This window comes from Bos indicus, chromosome 8 (assembly GCF_029378745.1).
Source record: "Bos indicus isolate NIAB-ARS_2022 breed Sahiwal x Tharparkar chromosome 8, NIAB-ARS_B.indTharparkar_mat_pri_1.0, whole genome shotgun sequence".
NCBI classification, from domain to species: domain Eukaryota; kingdom Metazoa; phylum Chordata; class Mammalia; order Artiodactyla; family Bovidae; genus Bos; species Bos indicus.
Window position 1 is genome coordinate 84,629,255 of NC_091767.1, and position 21,313 is coordinate 84,650,567.

The following is a 21,313-nucleotide window of genomic DNA, read 5'->3' on the forward strand; positions in this document are numbered from 1 at the left end:
ATCTATGTTCCATTATTCTGGGACAGAATTGAGAGCTTATAACCTGGCCCCAAGGCCCTGCAGGGTCTGCACCCAAGCCTTGGGCAGGCTAGTCTCTACTTTTCTGTTCAGACTCCACCGCATCAACTCTCTTTGCTGGGCCAGGTCCTGTTGGTCAGCTCTGCTGATTGTGTTCTTCAGATATCTGTGATTCTTAATAAGGTTTTGGTTCTTTTCTTAACTATTCACGACTATCCATTTCTAGAACTTTTTTGTTATCCCAGACAGAAACTACTCAGAAAGTGCTGCACTCAATATGCCAGCAAATTTGGAAAACTCAGCAGTGGCCACAGGACTGGAAAAGGTCAGTTTTCATTCCAATCCCAAAGAAAGGCAATGCCAAAGAATGCTCAAACTACCACCACAATTGCACTCATCTCACATGCTAGTAAAGTAATGCTCAAAATTCTCCAAGCCAGGCTTCAGCAATACGTGAACCGTGAACTTCCTGATGTTCAAGCTGTTTTTAGAAAAGGCAGAGGAACCAGAGATCAAATTGCCAGCGTCCGCTGGATCATGGAAAAAGCAAGAGAGTTCCAGAAAAACATCTATTTCTACTTTATTGACTATGCCAAAGCCTCTGACTGTGTGGATCACAATAAACTGTGGAAAATTCTGAAAGAGATGGGAATACCAGACCACCTGACCTGCCTCTTGAGAAATCTGTATGAAGGTCAGGAAGCAACAGTTAGAACTGGACATGGAACAACAGACTGGTTCCAAATAGGAAAAGGAGTACGTCAAGGCTGTATATTGTCTCCCTGTTTATTTAACTTATATGCAGAGTACATCATGAGAAACACTGGACTGGAAGAAACACAAGCTGGAATCAAGATTGCTGAGAGAAATATCAATAACGTCAGATATGCAGATGACACCACCCTTATGGCAGAAAGTGAAGAGGAACTCAAAAGCCTCTTGATGAAAGTGAAAGAGGAGAGTGAAAAAGTTGGCTTAAAGCTCAACATTCAGAAAACGAAGATCATGGCATCCAGTCCCATCACTTCATGGGAAATAGATGGGGAAACAGTGGAAACAGTGTCAGACTTTATTTTTTTGGGCCCCAAAATCACTGCAGATGGTGACTGCAGCCATGAAATTAAAAGATGCTTACTCCTTGGAAGGAAAGTTATGACCAACCTAGATAGCATATTCAAAAGCAGAGACATTACTTTGCCAACAAAGGTCCATCTAGTCAAGGCTATGGTTTTTCCTGTGGTCATGTATGGATGTGAGAGTTGGACTGTGAAGAAGGCTGAGCGCTGAAGAATTGATGCTTTTGAACTGTGGTGTTGGAGAAGACTCTTGAGAGTCCCTTGGACTGCAAGGAGATCCAACCAGTCCATTCTGAAGGAGACCAGCCCTGGGATTTCTTTGGAGGGAATGATGCTGAAGCTGAAACTCCATTACTTTGGCCACCTCATGTGAAGATTTGACTCATTGGAAAAGACCCTGATGCTGGGAGGGATTAGGGGCAGGAGGAGAACGGGATGACAGAAGATGAGATGGCTGGATGGCATCACTGACTCAATGGACGTGAGTCTCAGTGAACTCTGGGAGTTGGTGATGGACTGGGAGGCCTGGCATGCTGTGATTCATGGGGTCGCAAAGAGTCGGACACAACTGAGCGACTGAACTGAACTGAACTGAAGGAACAACAATCCCTGTTTCTGGTAACTCTGGTTATCCAGCCACTGGTAACTGCTATTCTATTTCTGCTGCTGCTAAGTCGCTTCAGTCGTGTCCGACTCTGTGCAACCCCAGAGACAGCAGCCTACAAGGCTCCCCCGTCCCTGGGATTCTCCAGGCAAGAACACTGGAATGGGTTGCCATTTCAACTTTGCTAAATGCATAAATTCTAGCAGTTTGTCTGCATGTGTGTGTGTATGTTCTTTAGGGCTATCTGCATAGAAGAACGTGTTGTCTCTGAACAGAGGTAATTTCACTTCTTTCTTTCCAGTTTGGATGCCTTTTATCTCCTTTTCTTGCCTAATTTCTCCGGCTAGAACTCCAAGTACTATATTGAATAGAAATGGCAAAAGTGGCCATCTTTGTCTTAATCTTAGAGGAAAAGCTTTCAGATTTTTCACATCATAATGATATTTCACATCATTCTTTATATATGGCCTTCATCATACTGAGAATATTCTGTTTTATTTCTAGTATGTTGAGTGCTTTTGTCATGAAAGAGTGTTAGATTTTGACAAGTGGTTTTTCTGCATTTAGATGATCATAGCTTTTCAATCTTTCATTCTACTAATGGTATATTATGTTGATTGATTTTCATATATTAAATGATCCTTGCATTCCTCAGATAAATTGCACCTGGTCATTGAATTGATTGAATGCAGTTTGCTACTTTCTGCATCAGTATTTATCAAAGGTATTAGGTTATAATTTTTTTTTTATTGTGATATCTTTAGCCTTGATATCAGGGTGATGCTGGCTACATGTAATGATTTAGGAAGTTTCCTACCTCTTCAGCTTTTTGGAAGAGTTTGAGAAGTATTGGTTTTAATTCTTTAAATAGTACAGCTCATCAGGGAAGTCATCTTATCCTGGGGATTTTCTTTGTTGAGAGTTTCTTTTTTTCTTCATAATTCAATCTCAGTACTTGTTATAGGTCTATTCAGATTTTTCTGTTTCCTCTTGAGTCTGTTTTGGAAGTTTATGTGTTTCTAGGAATTTGTATATTTCATCTGAATTTCCAGTTTGGTGGCTAAAAACTTTGCCAGTTTTTTATCTTTTTAAAACACCAAGTTTTTATTTCATTGATTTTTCTTTATTGTTTTTCTATTCTGTATTTTCCGTATGTACCTTACTTATAATCTTTATTATGGTATACAGTTAGGTTGTTGACTTAAGATCTTTCTTTTTTAATGTAGACTTTTACAGTTACAAATTTCCCTCTGGACACTATTGTGTTTTCCTTTTAATTTGTTCTAAGGTGATTAGATACAGTAGACAGAGTACCTGAAGAACTATGGACAGACGTTCATGACATTGTACAGGACACAGGGATCAAACCATCCCCAAGAAAAAGAAATGCAAAAAGGCAAAATAGTTGTGTGAGAAGGCCTTACAAATAGTTGAGAAAAGAAGAGAAATGAAAGACAAAGGAGAAAAATAAAGATACACCCATCTGAATGCAGAGTTCCAAAGAATAGCAAGGAGAGATAAGAAAGCCTCCCTCAGTGATCAATGCAAAGAAATCGAGAAAAACAATAGAATGAGAAAGACTAGAGATCTCTTCAGGAAAATTAGACATACCAAGGGAACATTTCATCCAAAGATGGGGCACAATAAAGGACAGAAATGGTTTGGACCTAACAGAAGCAGAAGATATTAAGAAGAGGTGGCAAGAATACACAGAAGAACTATCCAAAAAAGTTCTTTTTTTTTTTTTCCCACTGATGTTTGGCTACAAACCATTCTTAGTGCCCATGGTTCTGAGCACTGAGCGTAGAAATAGCCGCTTTCTCTCTGCCCCAACGGCACAGGCGCAGCAGGGCGGCCGCACCCGTGGTGCCGGCAAATCCGGCATCTGCAGGGCAGTCAAAAAAGTTCTTCATGACCCAGATAATCTCGATGGTGTGAGCCACAGCCAGACATCCTAGAATATGAAGTCAAGTGGGCCTTAGGAAGCATCAGTACGAACAAAGCTAGTGGAGGTGATGGAATTCCAGTTGAGCTATTTCAAATTCTAAAAGATGATGCTGTGAAAGTGCTGCACTCAAAATGCTAGGAAATTTGGAAAACTCAGCAGTGGCCACAGGACTGGAAAATGTGTTTTTATTCCAATCCCTAAGAAGGGAAATGCCAAAGAATGCTCAAACTACCACACAATTGCACTCATCTCACACGCTAGTAAAGTAATGCTCAAAATTCTCCAAGCCAGGCTTCAACAATATGTGAACCGTGAACTTTCAGATGTTGAAGCTGGATTTAGAAAAAGCAGAGGAACCAGAGATCAAATTGCCGACATCCGTTAGATCATAGAAAAAGCAAGGGAATTCCAGAAAAATATCTACTTCTGTTTTATTAACTATGCCAAAGCCTTTGACTGTGTGGATCACAACAAACTGGAAAATTCTTAAGAGATGGGAATACCAGACCACCTGACCTGCCTCCTGAGAAATCTGTATGCAGGTCAAGAAGCAACAGTTAGAACCAGACCTGGAACAACAGACTGGTTCCAAATTGGGAAAGGAGTATGTCAAGGCTGTATATTGTCACCCTGCTTATTTAACCTATATGTAGAGTATATCATGCAAAATGCCAGACTGGGTGACGCATACGCTGGAATCAAGATTGCAGGGAGGAATATCAATAACCTCAGATATGCATATGACATCAGCCTTATGACAGAAAGTGAAGAGGAACAAAAGAGCCTCTTGATGAAAGTGAAAGCGGAGAGTGAAAAAGTTGGCTTAAAGCTCAACATTCAGAAAACGAAGATCATGGCATCCGGTCCCATCACTTCATGGGAAATAGATGGGGAAACAGTGGAAACAGTGTCAGACTTTATTTTTTTGGGCTCCAAAATCACTCCAGATGGTGACTGCAGCCATGAAATTAAAAGACACTTGCTCTTTGGAAGAAAAAGTATGACAAATCTAGACAGCGTATTAAAAAGCAGAGACGTTACTTTGCTGACAAAAGTCCTTATATTCAAAGCTAGATTTTTTCAGTAGTCATGTTATGGATGTGAGAGTTGGACCATAAAGAAAGCTGAGCGCCAAAGAATTGATGCTTTTGAACTGTGGTGTTGGAGAAGACTCTTGAGAGTCCCTTGGACTGCAAGGAGATCCAACCAGTCCATTCTGAAGGAAATCAGTCCTGAATATTTATTGAAAGGGCTGAAGCTGAAACTCCAATACTTTGGCCATCTGATGCAAATAACTGACTTATTTGAAAAGACCCTGATGCTGGGAAAGATCGAAGGCAGGAGGAGAAGGGGACAGCAGAGGATGAGATGGTTGGATGGCATCACTGACTTAATGGACGTGAGTTTGAGCACACTCCAGGAGTTGGTGATGGACAGGAAGGCCTGGTGTGCTGCAGTTCATGGGGTTGCAAAGAATCAGACCCAACTGAGTGGCTGAACTGAAGGTGTTTTCTGGTTTTGCTTGTGATAATGTCTTTGACTATTTGGTTGTTTGAGTTTGTCATTTACTTTCTATGTATGTATGTATATGTATGTGTATATATATATGCCAGTCGTCTAGTTTTTTAGTTTCATCCATTGTGTTAGAAAGTATACTTTGTATGATTTATATCTTTCTGCATTATTTTGTGGTCTAGTTCAGTTCAGTCACTCCTGTGGAGCTCTTACAGTCAAGCCCTGCTGGCCTTCAAAGCCAGGTACTTTTGGGGCTCCTCCCTCTGCTATCAGAGCCTCAGCCTGGAGAACCTGACTTGGGGCTCAAAGCTCTAACTCATGTGGGAGAACTTCTGCGATGTGATCAATCTCCAGTTTGTGGATAGTCCATCTAGTGTGTATGGGATTTGATTATATTGCAAGTATACCCTTCCTACCATCTTGTTTTTGCTTATTCCTTATATCCTTGGATGTAGCATATCTTTTTTGGCCACTTTCAGTCTTTTTTATTGATGGCTCCTCAGCATTTTTTGTGTGTATGTATGCTCCTGAGAGGGGGTGAACCCGAGCTCTTCCTGCTGCACCATCTTGGATGAGCTCTCAGGAGTTTTATTTCATGTCATTTTACTTTCTTAAAAAAAATTTTTTTTAATTGAAATACAGTTGAGCTATTTCAAATCCTGAAAGATGATGCTGTGAAAGTGCTACACTCAATATGCCAGCAAATTTGGGAAACTCAGCAGTGGCCACAGGACTGGAAAAGGTCAGTTTTCATTCCAATGCCAAAGAATGCTCAAACTACCACACAATTGCACTCATCTCACATGCTAGTAAAGTAATGCTCAAAATTCTCCAAGCCAGGCTTCAACAATACGTGAACTGTGAACTTCCAGATGTTGAAGCTGGATTTAGAAAAGGCAGAGGAACCAGAGATCAAATTGCCAACATCCGTTGGATCATGGAAAAAGCAAGAGAGTTCCAGAAAAACATGTATTTCTGCTTTATTCACTATGCCAAAGCCTTTGACTGTGTGGATCACAATAAACTGGGGAAAATTCTGAAAGAGATGGAAATACCAGACCTTCCTGACCTATATGCATGTCAGGAAGCAACACTCAGAACTGGACATGGAACAACAGACTGGTTCCAAATAGGAAAAGGAATATGTCAAGGCTGTATATTGTCACCCTGTTTATTTAACTTATACGCAGAGTATATTGTGAGAAACGCTGGGCTGGAAGAAGCACAAGCTGGAATCAAGATTGCAAGGAGATATATCAATAACCTCAGATATGCAGATGACACCACTCTTATGGCAGAAAGTGAAGAAGAACTAAAAAGCCTCTTGATAGAAGTGAAACAGGAGAGTGAAAAAGTTGGCTTAAAGCTCAACATTCAGAAAACGAAAATCATGGCACCTGGTCCCATCACTTCATGGGAAATAGATGGGGAAACAGTGGAAACAGTGTCAGACTTTATTTTTTTTGGGCCCCAAAATCACTGCAGATGGTGACTACAGCCATGAAATTAAAAGATGCTTACTCCTTGGAAGGAAAGTTATGACCAACCTAGATAGCATATTCAAAAGCAGAGACATTACTTTGCCAACAAAGGTCTGTCTGGTCAAGGCTATGGTTTTACCTGTGGTCATGTATGGATGTGAGAGTTGGACTGTGAGGAAAGCTGAGCACCGAAGAATTGATGCTTTTGAACTGTGGTGTTGGAGAAGACTCTTGAGAGTCCCTGGTACTGCAAGGAGATCCAACCAGTCCATTCTAAAGATTAGTCCTGGGTGTTCATTGGAAGGAGTGATGTTGAAGCTGAAACTCCGAAACTTTGGCCACCTCATGCGAAGAGCTGACTCATTGGAAAAGACCCTGATGCTGGGAGGGATTGAGGGCAGGAGGAGAAGGGGATGACAGAAGATGAGATGGCTGGATGGCATCACTGACTCAATGTACATGAGTTTGAGTAAACTCCGGGAGTTGGTGATGGACAGGGAGGCCTGGCATGCTGCGATTCATGGGGTCACAAAGAGTCGGACACCATTGAGCGACTGAACTGAAGTGAACTGAACTGATAGTTGATTTAAACTATTTATTAGTTTCAAATGTGCAGCATTGTGATTCAATATTTTTATAGATGTATATCATTAAAATTATTATAAAATGTTGGCTATATTCCCTGTGCTGTACAATATATCTTTGTAGCTTATTTATTTTATACATATTGGTTTATATCTCTTAATCTCCAGCTACTGTCTTGCCCTCTCTCCCTCCAGCTTCCCACTGGTAGACACTAATTTATTTTCTGCATATCTTTGAATCTGTATCTGTTTTGTTATGTTCATTTTTTTTAGATTCCACATATATCTGATCAGATACAGTATTTGTCTTTCTCTCTCTGACTTTTTTCACTAAGCACAATACTCTCCAGCTTCATCTATATTGATGTGAATGGCAAAATTTCATTCTTATGGCTGAGTAATATTCCATTATATATGTAAACCACATATCTTTATCCATTCATCTGTTTCTTAGGTTGTTTCCATATTTTGGCTGTTGTACATAATGCTGCTGTGAACATGCGTTTGAGGTACATGTATCTTTTTAAATTAGTGTTTTCATTTTCTGTTGATTCATACCCAAGAATGGAATTGCTGAATCATATAGTCTTTCTAGTTTCAGTTTTTTGAAAAACCTCTATAATTTTTCCATAGTGGCTCCACCAATTTGCATTCCCATCAACAGTGTACTAGGGTACCCTTTTATCAGTATCCTTGCCAACATTTGTTATTGGTGATCTTTTTGGTTATAGCTATTGTGATAGGTGTAAGGTGATGCCTCACTGTGGTATTGACTTACGTTTCTCTGATAACCAGTGTTGAAAATCTTCTCATGTGCCTTTGGTCATCTGTATGTTTTCTTTGAAAAATATCTATTCCAGTCCTCTGCCTATTTTTTAAAATAAGATGTTTTGTTTATATTGAGTTATATGAGCTGTTTATTTATTTTGGATATTAACCCCTTATCGGTCATATACTTTGCAAATATTTTCTCACTTTCAATAGGTTGTCTTTTCTTTTGGTCAAAGGTTTCTTTACCTGTGCAAAAGTTTTTAAGTTTAATTAATTCCCACTTGTTTATTTTTATTTTTGTTTCCTTTGCCTTAGTTTTGTAGTCTTTAGATTATAGACCTTTTGCCTCTTTGGTTAAGTTTATTCCTAGATATTTTATTCTCTTTGGTGCAATTTTAAATGGGATTATTTTATTGCTTTCTGATAGTTGATTATTAGTGTTTAGAAAAGCAATAGGTTTCTGTTTGTCAGTCTTATATCCTACAACTTTATTGGATTCATTAATTAGTTCTCATAGTTTTTTGTTGGGACTTTAGAATTTTCTATATATAATATATCATCTGCAAATAGTGACATTTTCACTTTTTCCTTTCAAATTTGGATACCTTTTGTTTCTTTTTCTTATCTGATTGCTGTGGCTAGGACTGCCAGTACTATGTTGAAAGTGGCAAAAGTGGACATCCTTATCTTGTTCCTGATTTTAGAGGGAAAAGCTGAGTATGTTAGCTGTCAATGTGTCATGAATGGCCTTTATTATGTTGAAATATGTTTTTTTCTGTACCAACTTTGTTGTGAGTCCTTATCATGAATGGAAGTTGAATTTTGTCAAATGTTTTTCCTGTGTCTATTGAAGTGATCATGTGATTCTTATCCTCCCTTTTGTTAATGTGGTGTATCACACTGATTGACTTGTGGATTTTGAACTATCTTTGCATTTGTGGAATAAATCACACTTGATTATGGTATATGATCCTTTTTATATGTTGTTGAATTTGGTTTGCTAATATTTTTGAGGATTTTTGTGTCTATATTCATCAGAGATACTGAAGTAATTTTCTCTTTTGGGTAATGCCTTTTCCTAAATTTTATCAGGGTAATAATAGCCTCATAGAATGAATTTGGGAGTGTTTCCCCCGCTTCATTTATTGGTGCTAGGTATTAGCTCTTCTTATTGTATTTGGTAGAATTTCCCTGGGAAGCCATCTATACCTGGACTTTTGTTTGCTGGCAGTGTTTTTTTTTTTTTTTGTTAACACTAATTCAATTTCTTATTGATCTGTTCAGTTTGTTTCTGTCTTTCTGATTCAGTCTTTGAGTATTTTGTGTTTCTCAGATTTTTATCCATTCCTTCTAGGTTGTTCAGCTTGTTGGCATATAACTGTCTGTAATATTCTCTGACAATATTGTGTTTCACTGATATTGGTTGTAGTCTTCTCTTTCCTATCTTACTTTGCTTATGTGAATTCTCTTTTTTTCTTAATGAGCCTATCTAAAAGCTTATCAATTTTGTCTATCCTTTTAAAAAATCATCTCTTGCTTCCATTGATCTTTTCTATTTTTTGTCTCTATTTTATTCATTTCCTCTCTGATCTTTATTATTTTTCAATAAAGATCAATAAAAAATATTATTTTAAAATAATGCCTTAATTATTTCTTTACTTGTGCTGACTTGAGCTTTGTTCTTTTTCTAATTCATTTACGTAGAAGATAGCTTGATTTTTCTTGTATGCTCAGATATGTATGTATCATTATAATGTTCCCTATTACATCTACTTTTGCTGCATCACATTAGTGGTACAAAGGTGTGTTTTTGTTTTTATTTCTCTTTTTTTCTGATTTCCTCACTGACCCATTGTTTCTTCTAAAGACATGTTATTTAGGCTCCATGTGTTTGTGTTTTTTCTTCCAGTAATTGGTTTCTAGTTTCACACTGCTGTGGTTGGGGGAAAAAAGCATGATGTAATTTCAGTGCTCTTATATTTATTGAGACTTGTTTTGTGGCCTAGTCTGTGATCTATCCTGGAGCTCATTTCCATGTGAAGTTGAAAAGAAATGTGAATTCTGCTGTTTTGGGGATGGAATGCCCTATATATATGTATCTATTATGTATATCTGGTCTAGTGTGTCATTTAAGACCACTGTTTCCTTATTGATTTTCCATCTGTATGAATCTGTCCCTTGATGTAAGTGGAATGTTAAACTCTCCTACTATTTTTCTATTATTGTCAGTTTCTTGTTTTTATGTCTGTTAATATTTGTTTTCCATAAATTTAGTTGTACCTATATGACCAGCCTAGATAGCATATTCAAAAGCAGAAACATTACTTTGCCAACAAAGGTCTGTCTAGTCAAGGCTATGGTTTCTCCTGTGGTCATGTAGGGATGTGAGAGTTGGACTGGGAAGAAGGCTGAGCGCCGAAGAATTGATGCTTTTGAACTGTGGTGTTGGAGAAGACTCTTGAGAGTCTTGGACTGCAAGGAGATCCAACCAGTCCATTCTGAAGGAGATCTGCCCTGGGATTTCTTTGGAAGGAATGATGCTAAAGCTGAAACTCCAGTACTTTGGCCACCTCATGTGAAGAGTTGACTCATTGGAAAAGACTCTGATGCTGGGAGGGATCGGGGGCAGGAGGAGAAGGGGACGACAGAGGATGAGATGGCTAGATGACATCACTGACTCGATGGACATGAGTCTCAGTGAACTCTGGGAGTTGGTGATGGACAGGGAGGCCTGGCGTGCTGCGATTCATGGGGTCTCAAAGAGTCGGACACGACTGAGCGACTGATCTGATCTGATTTGATATGGGATGTATATATATTAATGAATGTTATATTCTTTTTTTTAATTGATCACTATATCATTATATAATGCCCTTCGTTTTATTTTTTATGGACTTTCCTTTAAAGTCTTATCTGTAAGATGTAAGTATTGATACCAGCTTTCTTGTCATTTTCATTTGCATGAAAAATAGTCTGCATGTCTTTTGAAATTTTTATTTATTTTAATGTATTTTTTGCCTATGCTGTGTCTTCATTGCTCCATGCAGGCTTTCTCTAGTTGTGGTGAGCAGGGTCTACTCTCGAGTTGCAGTGCACAGGCTTTTCATTGCAGCGACTGCTTTCATTGCAGAGCTCAATCTCTAGACTTAGTCTTCAGTAGTTGTAGGCATGTTGGCTCAGGATTTGCAGCATGTGGGCTCAGTAGTTGTGGCACACGGGCTTAGTAGCCCCACGGCATGTAGAATCTTCCTAGACCAGGGATTAAACCCATGACCCCTGCACTGACAGCTGGATTCTTAATAACTGCTGCTGCTGCTAAATCACTTCAGTCGTGTCCGGCTCTGTGCGACCCCAGAGACGACAGCCCACCAGGCTCCCCTGTCCCTGGGATTCTCCAGGCAAGAACACTGGAGTGGGTTGCCATTTCCTTCTCCCATGCATCAAAGTGTAAAGTGAAAGTGAAGTCGCTCAGTTGTGTCCGACCCTCAGCGACCCCATGGACTAGACTACCAGAGAAATCCTAGTCTGTGTGTCTTTCAAGAGGGTCTCTTGCACACAAATGGGTCCAGTTATCTGCTCTGTCTTTTGATTGAAACATTTAGATACATACAAGTTTGTATTTAACTGCTTTTTTGTTACTTGTTTTCTGGTTGTTTTTATCATTCTGTATTCTTTTCTTCTTCCTTTAGTTTCTTCCCTTTGATTTGATGATTTTCTTTAGTGATATGCTTGTGTTACTTTCTCTATTTTTTGTGTATCCATTGTAGTATTTTGATTGTGGTTACCATGAGGTTCATATATGTTGACCTGTATATTTGCTTTTTTAAACTGGTAGCCATTTAAGTTCAAATACATTCTAAAGGACACTTTACTACCCTCCCCTATGTTTTGTGGTTTTGATGTCATATTTTACATCTTCATGTATATACATTAACTGTTTATTGTAGTTATAGTGGATTTTCTAACTTTTGTCTTATAATCTTTGTACTAGCTTATGTTGAGTGATTGACCCACAGCCTTTACTACATATTTGTGTTTACTTGTGGGGTTTTTCCTTTCCTATAAATTCTTACTGTCATCACCGACTCATGGATGTGAGTTTGAACAAACTCCAGGAGTTGATGATGGACAGGGAAGCCTGGCATGCTGCAATCCATGGAGTCTCAAAGAGACATCAGTCACGACTGAGTGATCAAACTGAACTGAACTGATAAATTCTTACATCTTGTACCTCTTTCTTTTCCACGTGGGGAAAACAATTTAAGACTACTTTTAGGATTGGTTTAGTATTGATAAACTCCTTTGCTGCTAAGTCGCTTCAGTCATGTCTGACTCTACACGACCCCATAGACGGCAGCCCACCAGGCTCCCCCATCCCTGGGATTCTCCAGGCAAGAACACTGGAGTGGGTTGCCATTTCCTTCTCCAGTGCATGAAAGTGAAAACTGAAAGGGAAGTTGCTCAATTGTGTCTGACTCTTCGCGACCCCATGGACTACAGCCTACCAGGCTCCTCCGTCCATAGGATTTTCCAGGCAAGAGTACTGGAGTGGGGTGCCATTGCCTTCTCTGGCTAAACTCCTTTAGTTTTTCCTTATTTGAGAAGTTCTTTATTTCCCTTTCAATTCTGAATGATAGTCTTGCTGGAAATAATCCTAGTTGTAGGTTTTTCCCTTTGACCACTCTGAGTATGTCATGCCATTCCCTTTTGGCCTGCTAAGTTTCTGCAGAAAATTCAGCGGATAGACTTATGGGTACTCCTTTGTATGTGACTTTATGTGACTTTTTCTCTGGCTACCTTTAATTTTTCTCTTTAATTTAACTTTTCCCATTTTAACTATGATACGTTCTGGTCTGTATCTCTCAGTTCATCTTGTTTGGAATGCTCTGAATACCTAGATATCTGTTTCCTTCTTCAGGTTCAGGAAATTTTCAGCCATAATTTCATTAAATACATTTTCAACCCTCTTCACTCTCTCTTCTCTCTGGAACCTCTATAATGTGAATGTTAGCATACTTGATGTTGTCTCAGAGGTTCCTTAAACTGTTCTCATATTTTAAAAATTTGTTTATCTTTTTACCATTCTGGTTGGGTGATTTCCATTATTCTGTCTTCCAGATCACTTGTGCATTCTTCTCTATTACTTAGTCTTCTCTTAATTCTTTCTAGTATGTTTTTCACTTTAGTTATTTCATTCTTCAATTCTGACTGGTTTTTGTACTTTCTAGTTCCTTGTTAAAATTCTCTCTGTGTTCATCTTTTCTTTTCCCTAGTTTGTTTAACATTCTTATTACCAATGCTTTGAACTCATTATCTGGTAAATTCTCTCTGTTCTTATTGGTGGTTTTGTCATTGTTCTTTCATTGGAAAGACATTCTTTGGTTTTCTCACTTTGCTTAACATTTCCTCTTGCTATGAAATTAGGTGAAACTGTTACCTATCCTGATCTTGGTGTGTTGTACTTATGTGGAGACCTTTATGCAGTCTGCCTGTGCTCAGCAGTTTTGATGTGAGAGGTGGATCTGATGGGTCATGTCTCCCCCCAGGATGTGCTGTCTGGTATCACCTGGTGGGTGATGGGGCTGGAGATGGAGGGACTAGAGCCATAGCCAAGTGTGAACTGAAGCTTCTTCTATGCTGAGTGGTCATCGCTACCCTATCAGGGGTGGGGACTTGTCCCCAGGTGCTGGAGCAGGGGTGGTATCCGAGCTGGTTGCTTTCCCTCCAAGTGTGCACTCTACCCTCTCCTAGAAATGGCACCTTTGCCCCAGGAGGCACAGTGCCAGAGCAGAAAGGGCTGCAGTGGGCACCAGGTGCAGGGCAGGGTATACAGTGGGACAGTCCCAGCAAGCTAGTCAGCCCCAATCAGCTCCTGATCTGCTGCCTCTGAGTACCAGCAGTGGCTGTACTCGCCCCATTTATATGCAAGGTTAGGTTTGAGCCAGCTCCATCCCCAGCTACACACTCTGCTTAGCAATGACAGCTTTCAACCTGGTGGGAAATCTCCAGAGGTAGAGGGGCTGGGCACATGCTAGGCAGTTTCATGAAACTCTCCAGAACGCCATCCTACACTTCATTCCTGGGAGTAAGCAAGCTTGGGTCTAGGTTTCTAGGTTTCTCACCCTCCTCGAAGTCCAGTTGATTTTCAGACCACTGAAGAAGACATATACCCTTCTGGAACTCCTATACTGTAAAGGTCAGCATGTTGGACCCTAGAGCTGAAGTACCAAATATGTAGGTCAAATCACCAGCAGGAGAGATCTGGTGACCGCCACATACCACCCTTCTCTTCTGTGGGCCCAGATCCCAGGCTGATAGCTCCTTTCCCTTCTTACGTGACTCATATGGCTCTTTCTTTTACAGCTTTTGTTTTAGAAGAATTTTTCTTTCCATTTCCAGTTTATTTTCAGGGAGAGTTGCTCCACATATTAGATGTATTTTTGATGCGTTCATGGGGGAGGGTGAGGTTGGCATCATCTTCCTACTCTGCCATCTTGATCTCCTCTCCTCCCTCCTTTTACTTTCAACGTCTTTGTGTGTTTGTATCGAAAGTGAGTTTTTTGTAGACAGCATATAGATCACTTGTGCTTTTTTATCCGGTCTGCCAATCTTTTATTTAGCGATTTCAATCCATTTACATTAAAAGTAATTATGGACAATAAAGGATTTCTACTGTGTTTTGATTTTTTTTCTGTATGTCTTACAGTTTTTTATTCCTCAATTACTTCATTGTTGCCTTAAGGTTTTTTTTGTAGTGTGTTTTGATTCCTCCCCCTTTTAACTTTTCTGTATATATTTTTATTTTCTTATTGATTACCTTGGGGTTTACAGTTAAAATCTTAGCCTTGTAACAGCTTTATGTGAATGATACCACCTTGTTTCAATAGTGCGAGAGCACTTTACTTCTGTGTAACTCCATCCCTTCTCCTCTGTGTTTTTGCACAGACTGCATCTTTGTACACTGTGTGCCCATTCACATGGATTTATAATTGTTACATAATGCATTTGCCTTTTTAATCATGTAAGGGAAAAAGGAATTACAACCAAAATTACAATAGTATTGGCTTACATATTTAGCTATGTAGTTGCTTCGTTTATTTCTTCCCATGACTTTTGAGTTACTATTATCCTTTCATTTCAACCTGAAATGAAAGTTTTTTGTTTAGCATTTCTTGTGAGGCAAATCTTTTAGTAACAACCTGCTTTTGTTTCTGTTTATCCAGAAGTCTTAGTTTCTCCTTCAGCCTGCTCAGTGTAGAATCTTGGTTGACAGTCTTTTCTTTCTGTACTTCAAGTATTTTTTCCTGTTTTTAGTTTTCTCTTCTTGATAGACTCTGTACACTTATCTTCTTTTTTTTCCCTTTGTGTTTCTTAGAACTGACTATTTCAATTATATGGTCTCAAATTTGCTGATTCTTTTTCTGCCTGCTCAGATCTGCTTTTGAGCTCCTCTGAAGTGAAGTGAAGTTGCTCAGTTGTATCTGACTCTTTGCGACCCCATGGACAGTAGCCTACCAGGCTCTGCGATCCATGGGATTTTCCAGGCAAGAATACTGGAGTGGGCTGCCATTTCCTTCTCCAGGGGATCTTCCCAACCCAGGGATCAAACCCAGGTCTCCTGCATTGCAGACAGACGCTTTACCATCTGAGCCACTAGGGAAGCCTCTAGTGGAATTTTAATTTCAGTTATTATCCTTTTTAGCTCTAATATTTCAGCTCTAATATTTGGTTCCTTTTATAACTTCTTTGACTTTATTGATATTCTCATGTTGTTCATGCGTCATTATCCTGATTTCCTTTTTGTCCATGTTTCCTTTAATTCTTTGAACGTATTTGAAACAGTAGATTGAAAGTCTTTATTTTGTAAGTACAGTGTCTAGACTTCTTCAGGGACAGGTGCTGTTAATGAGTTTTCCCCTTTGTATGGATCATACTTTCCATTTTCTGTGTATAAATATTTGTGATTTCTTGGTGAAAACTGGACATCTGAATATTATAAGTGATACCTCTGGAAAACAGAGTCCTGCCTTCCCCAGCATTTGCTGGTTTTGTTTGCTGAAGGCTTAGTTAGTGGTCATTTTTTTTTCAAATTGTATTCCATTATATGTTATTTCAAGATATCAGGTATAATTCTGTGTTACACAGTAAATTCTTGATGTTTATCTTTTTATGTATAGTTTGTATCTGTTAATACTTATTTGTCCTCCAAAAATTTCTTGATTTTTCTAGGTTTTTAATAGTTCCATCTGCATTTTAGAAACCGCCTGTATATATCTACAAAATAGCCTTATTGGATTTTTATTCTGATTGTATTAAGTCTGTTGATCATCTGGGTAAGATTTGACACATTAACAGTAGCGAGTCTATTATAAACATGACGTTTCTTTGTTTATGTCTAATTTTCTCTCAGTGAAGTTTTGTAGTTTTCAGTGTAAAGGTGTTACACATCTTTCATTAAATTTAACCTTGAGATAGTTGATATTTTGGAATGTGATTATAAATTTTATTGCTTTAAAATATCCTTTTACAGATTATGTTGGTAGCATATAGAAATATGGTTATTTTTTGTACCTTGTATCCTGCAATCTTGCTAAATTAACTTCTTAGTTCTAGAAATTGGTTTGTCTGCTCTTTTTGGTTTTCTCCATACACGGTCTTGTCGTCTGCAAATAAGGATGGTTTTCCTTTTTCTTTTCAGTCTGTGTTCCTTATTCCTTTTCTTTTATTGGCTGGAACTTTCCCATACAGTGTTGGCTAGGGGCAAGGGGAGCAAGGGGCAAGGGGAAATACATTTGGCATTTCACCATTGGCACAGGGTTGGCTGTGGGTTCTACAGAGGCCCTTCCAGATGGAGGAGGGACCCTGTGCTTTCTGTGAAGGAGTGTGGAACTTCTCAGATACTCCCCCTGCATCTGTGGGGAGCATCACATGGAATTCTCCTTTGGTATGTAACTGTGGGGAGATGCAGTGATTTTTGCTGGGATGACATCATTGCATTCGTGGGGCAAAACCTCACTTGGCTCTGATGTTTTATCTTTTTTTTTTTTTTTTAATTGCTTGGTTATATTTGCCAACATTGTGTCTAGAGAGTTTGAAGGCTGTTGGTCTGTAATCTCTTCTTGCAGTGGCTTCATAAGGTTTCTGCATCGTGGCCATGTTGGCCTCACTAACCATCACAGCTTGTTTCTCATTGTGCTGCTTCTCTTCCGGGGCTGTACCTGAGGAGCAGGGAGCAGAGGTGCCGCCCTGCCCCCCACTCCAGATCTCTGGGCACAGCCGTGCAGAGCTCCCAGCTGTTCTGGACCTCCCATCATGACACTGACTAGTCAAGCAGGAGGCCTTTGGGTGGGGGTGTGTGGTTCCCTCACTGTTACTCAGGGTTTAGGTCCTGCTGGGTCTGCTTTGAAGCCCACTCTGGCCTGTGGACATTCACGGCGTGTGGCTGCCTTCTTGCCCCACACTTTCACTCTGATGTCAGCCATTAAAAGGTGCCCCAGGGCATGTCCTGAGACCACCCTCTCCTGAGGATGGAGAAACTGCAGGGACCCCCAAGGCCACTGAGTGATGCTAGCTGATTGAAGCCATGTTTCTTGTCTTATAGATGAACACATCTCGAACAGCAATGGGGATGCCATGTCTGGCCCCGGTACCCAGCCCTGTACCCACCGTGGTCATTCCTGGAGCTGCCTCAGCCCTTCCTGTGCCCATGCCAGGTACTGCCCTCTCCTGCCTCCCAGCCCCACCTTTGGGCCAGTATGGAAGCCTGATCCCAGCTCCAGTGTCCTGGGGTCCCTGGGCAGCCCAGGCAGGCAGCCGGAGCCTCAACGCGGGGCCAAGCCTGGGCGCAGCAGATGCGCCAGCCCTCCCTGTGTTCTTCAGGCCAACTGTGGTCAGCATGCCCGGCCCCAGGCTGCAGATCATGTAGCTCTCTGTCTCACTACTTGCCAGTGGAAGACACTGAACAGCCTGGAGGAGTCGGGTTGTGGTTTGGCCTCCGAGTCCTTCCCTGTCTGCTCATGGGTGTCCAGCCAGGGAGCTGGCACATGGGCAGCAATCGTTGCTTCCTTTATTGCTGCAGACCTTATTTCCTCTTAGGTTCCTGTGGTCAACACTTGCTGTCTTTGCACTCACTTCCTGTACTTGAATCGATGGTTAGAACATTGTAATAACCCTGCAGAAGTACAGTGCCTTGAATTCCAGCTTTTCCATTCCCTGATGGAAAGACGTGTTTTAAAAAACCGTGTATCAGGAAAGGTGTATTTCATTTATAGTTGGTTTGTGCATTGATATCTCTATTTCCCACTTTAAGTTGCAGAGATATGAATGGTTTACAAATCTGAAGCTAAAGTCTGATCTTTTCTGTTGTACATGCTTTAAAAAAAATTGAACTAGTGACCTTGAATATTGAAGAGTTGCAAATGCTAGAGTAACTCTGCTTTGTACTCATAAAATGAGATCTCTCCAGCTGTATGGTCACAGATAGCAAACAGATGGACAAATTCCCTCAACTGCAGTGCCGTGGGCACTGCCAGCAGACTGCCCAGGGGTGCATGGTTATTGGGGCAGTGCATTGCTAATGGTAGTTGATCTCTTAGTCAGGAATGTTAGCATCTGTGTTTGGCTATGTGGAACTGCTGTAAAGTGCTGGGTAAGCAGACATGACCCAAAGCCTGCAGGGCTGCTCTGAGTGTGGGGGAGGTAAAGGTTTGTGTCTGGAGGTGCAGAAGCACAGGCAGGCCACCTGCTCTGCAGAGAGAGTGTGGCCCCTTCTGCTCAGGGGACCCACCAACCTCCCCTCCCAGCCTGCCTTCCTTTTCTGTTGTTTGCACAGAGGCCTGTGGCCACCTGGGCCTAGCTTTCCCAGTGTTCACAGGCTACTCTGCCCACCTCTGGCCTCCAGACTGTTCTGCAGGCACCAAGCCATCGTGCTGGGGGTAGGAGGGATCCTCTCCTGGAAATTTCAGTGCTACTCATCTCAGACAGGCACCAAACAGCCCAGGGTGGGAGCTGAAGGCCCCACTCCCCACTGGCCAAGATGTTTCCCACTTCCCACTGGGAGGCAGCTGGTTGGGCTGCCCAGATGTGAATTGTATAGTTCTGTTGTACTTTGGGACTTCACTAGGACTGGCTGAATTCTTTTGGTTTAAATGTATTATTCTGTCAATTCAGTTAGAATTGAATTTTCTAGGTGATTATGCAGAATCTTCTGCCAGGGCATGAAGCTATAGTAAGAGATTTCTGTTCTCTGTAATGTGCCCCTGGGTCCTTGGATTGAGAATCATGTGCGCCTGGTTCCTGAGAGTGGTGGAAACTGCCCTCTTCCCACACCTGCCCTGCTGTACCAGACATGCGGTTTGGAGTCCTGGCCTGTAACAGGAATGGTCAGTGGCACAGACTCTCCAAGAGATTGTATATTTGAAGGAGAAAAATAAACATTTTTGCTTGAAAACAGTGTGGAGCCACATCTTTTTCTTAACTTCTGGCCACAGAGAAGCTGAACCAGCCAGTCTCATAGGGAGCATCGGGTGGGCAGCCCTGGCAGGCAGCGCTGCTGTCCTGGCACAGCTTCACTCTCAGCAATACGCTTCTGTCAGCACCTCGCCCAGGAGGCTGGGGTGGCCAGGAGAGGCCAGGGGGCTGAGTGGCAGGTGCTGTCTTCCTGGCAGGATCTGGTGTGACTGACGCTGAGCTGACCTGACTTGGACGATGAGACTGGGGTGTTGGGCAGGGCTCGTAGGCCAGCTCTGTGGCTCCGGGCCTAGGTTAGCCTGTTCACTCGGCTTTCAGACATTGAATCTGAACTGCATTTGGATGTACAGTAGCCTCTGCCTATGGAGGGTATGAGTCTCATGGCCAACTGAAAGGTGTCTCTGACCCCTGTCCATGTTGTCTAACAGAAAGCCAGGTTTGTGTGACTCACCCTGGACACAGCTGGGTGGGGGCTGGGCCACCTGCACTCCAGTCACTGGAGGGGCTCTGCTGTCCAGCAGGTGCAAGTTGGGGGAGGCCCCCTGCAAGGCTCACCACGTTTTCCTGGCTTACCCGCCCTGATGGCCTTTTGCTCAGCTGGCGGTGCCCCTGCATGCCTGCTGCACGCACTCAAGCTGGGGGTTGCGGTTCCTCCCACTCCACCCAGCTGGGGTCTCTGCCCTGGTCTGTTTGTCCTGTGTTTCCACCGAGGTGCAGTCAGGCGTTGTGCTCCGGCCACCCACAGTGCTCCACCTCAGCACTGGCTCTGAGCAGAGGCCGAGGCGGCTTGGGATGCTGCTCTGCTTGCTGTGCCCAAGGAGCCAGAGGTCCCTCACTCTCCAGAGCAACATTTGTGCGGACCCTGGGAGGCCCTGCCTGGTTCGGGCGGTTGCTCAGTGTGGAAGGAGGCCAGATGACAGAGGCAGCCAGGAGTCTTATCTGTATAGTGCCTGGGTCGTGGTCAGGCGGCCCGGTCCTCCACGGAGTGTGACAGCTCTGGTGTCACCATTCCAACTTCCGGGGCCTCACGTGGTCACGGCAGGCCTATAATGAGCTGTGGCGGTTTTGTTTTCTAGATTCTGAAAGTGAGAAGCCCGACTGAGCCCAGGCAGGCCGACCCAGACCCAGACGCCAGGCCCTGTGTCATCTCACGCAGAGAAGGCGAGCCCACGCCTCGTGTCCGGTTCACGATGTTTTGTAATCACTTTCTAAGCATTTTTTATTCACAATTGGAAACACAAATGTAAGCAAGAATAAAAAAATATTTTGGGGGAAACAGGACTTTGGTTTTTCAAACTCTGTTTTCTGGTGGTCCCCAGACAGGCAGGTAACCCGCGATGGTGGTAAGTGAATGAGGGTGTTGGAGAAACTCCTGGGATCGCACAGCTGGACGGGTCTGGGGGTAAGTACCCTTAGCTAAGGGGTTCTTGAATATAGGGATGACACTTTCTATGGTGCTTAATAGTGCCCAGGGTAGCTCAAGGTCCTTGTGTCCAGATAGTAGCTAGTATGGGTCAGACGTGTGATAAAGACCCACCTCTCAGAGAAGCAGCTGAGGTTGTGGGTTGCAGGCATCCTGGCCCCAATTTTCATTCTCCTCCTTCACACCCAGGACAGCCCCTTTCTATGCAGAGCCCTGGAGGCTGAACAGTGGTGCCCATCTCTGTTGATGGCTCCTTGGCCCATCCAGGCTTGGGCCTTTGTGCACACAGCTCCATTCATTATGCTGCCCCTCAGGCTTCCTTACTCTGTCACTTGACATGATCATACATCCCCCAGGCACAGGACAGGCATCCACAGTGGCTTGAAATGACCCTTCGTTCAGATTTCACATGCACCACTAGGAG

The 21,313-nt window shown here is 42.0% G+C and overlaps 1 protein-coding gene and 1 non-coding gene across 10 annotated transcripts in view; one reads left to right on the plus strand and one right to left on the minus strand.

Annotated features, from left to right (window-relative positions):
- The window catches only part of WNK2 (WNK lysine deficient protein kinase 2), a 147,000-nt gene extending 126,253 nt beyond the window's left edge, over positions 1-20,747 (plus strand). For all 9 annotated transcript variants that reach the window (XM_070795146.1, XM_019966595.2, XM_070795142.1 and 6 more), the window contains 2 exons: positions 17,599-17,710; positions 20,543-20,747. In XM_070795146.1, the coding sequence (XP_070651247.1) occupies positions 17,599-17,710; positions 20,543-20,568 (138 nt within the window). In that variant the 3' untranslated portion in view covers positions 20,569-20,747. The remainder of the gene's footprint in view (positions 1-17,598; positions 17,711-20,542) is intronic.
- On the minus strand, positions 3,451-3,584 carry LOC139184708 (small nucleolar RNA SNORA43). Its single transcript, XR_011568273.1, has one exon. It is a non-coding gene; the product is annotated as a small nucleolar RNA SNORA43 (small nucleolar RNA).
- Positions 20,748-21,313: the final 566 nt, after the last annotated feature.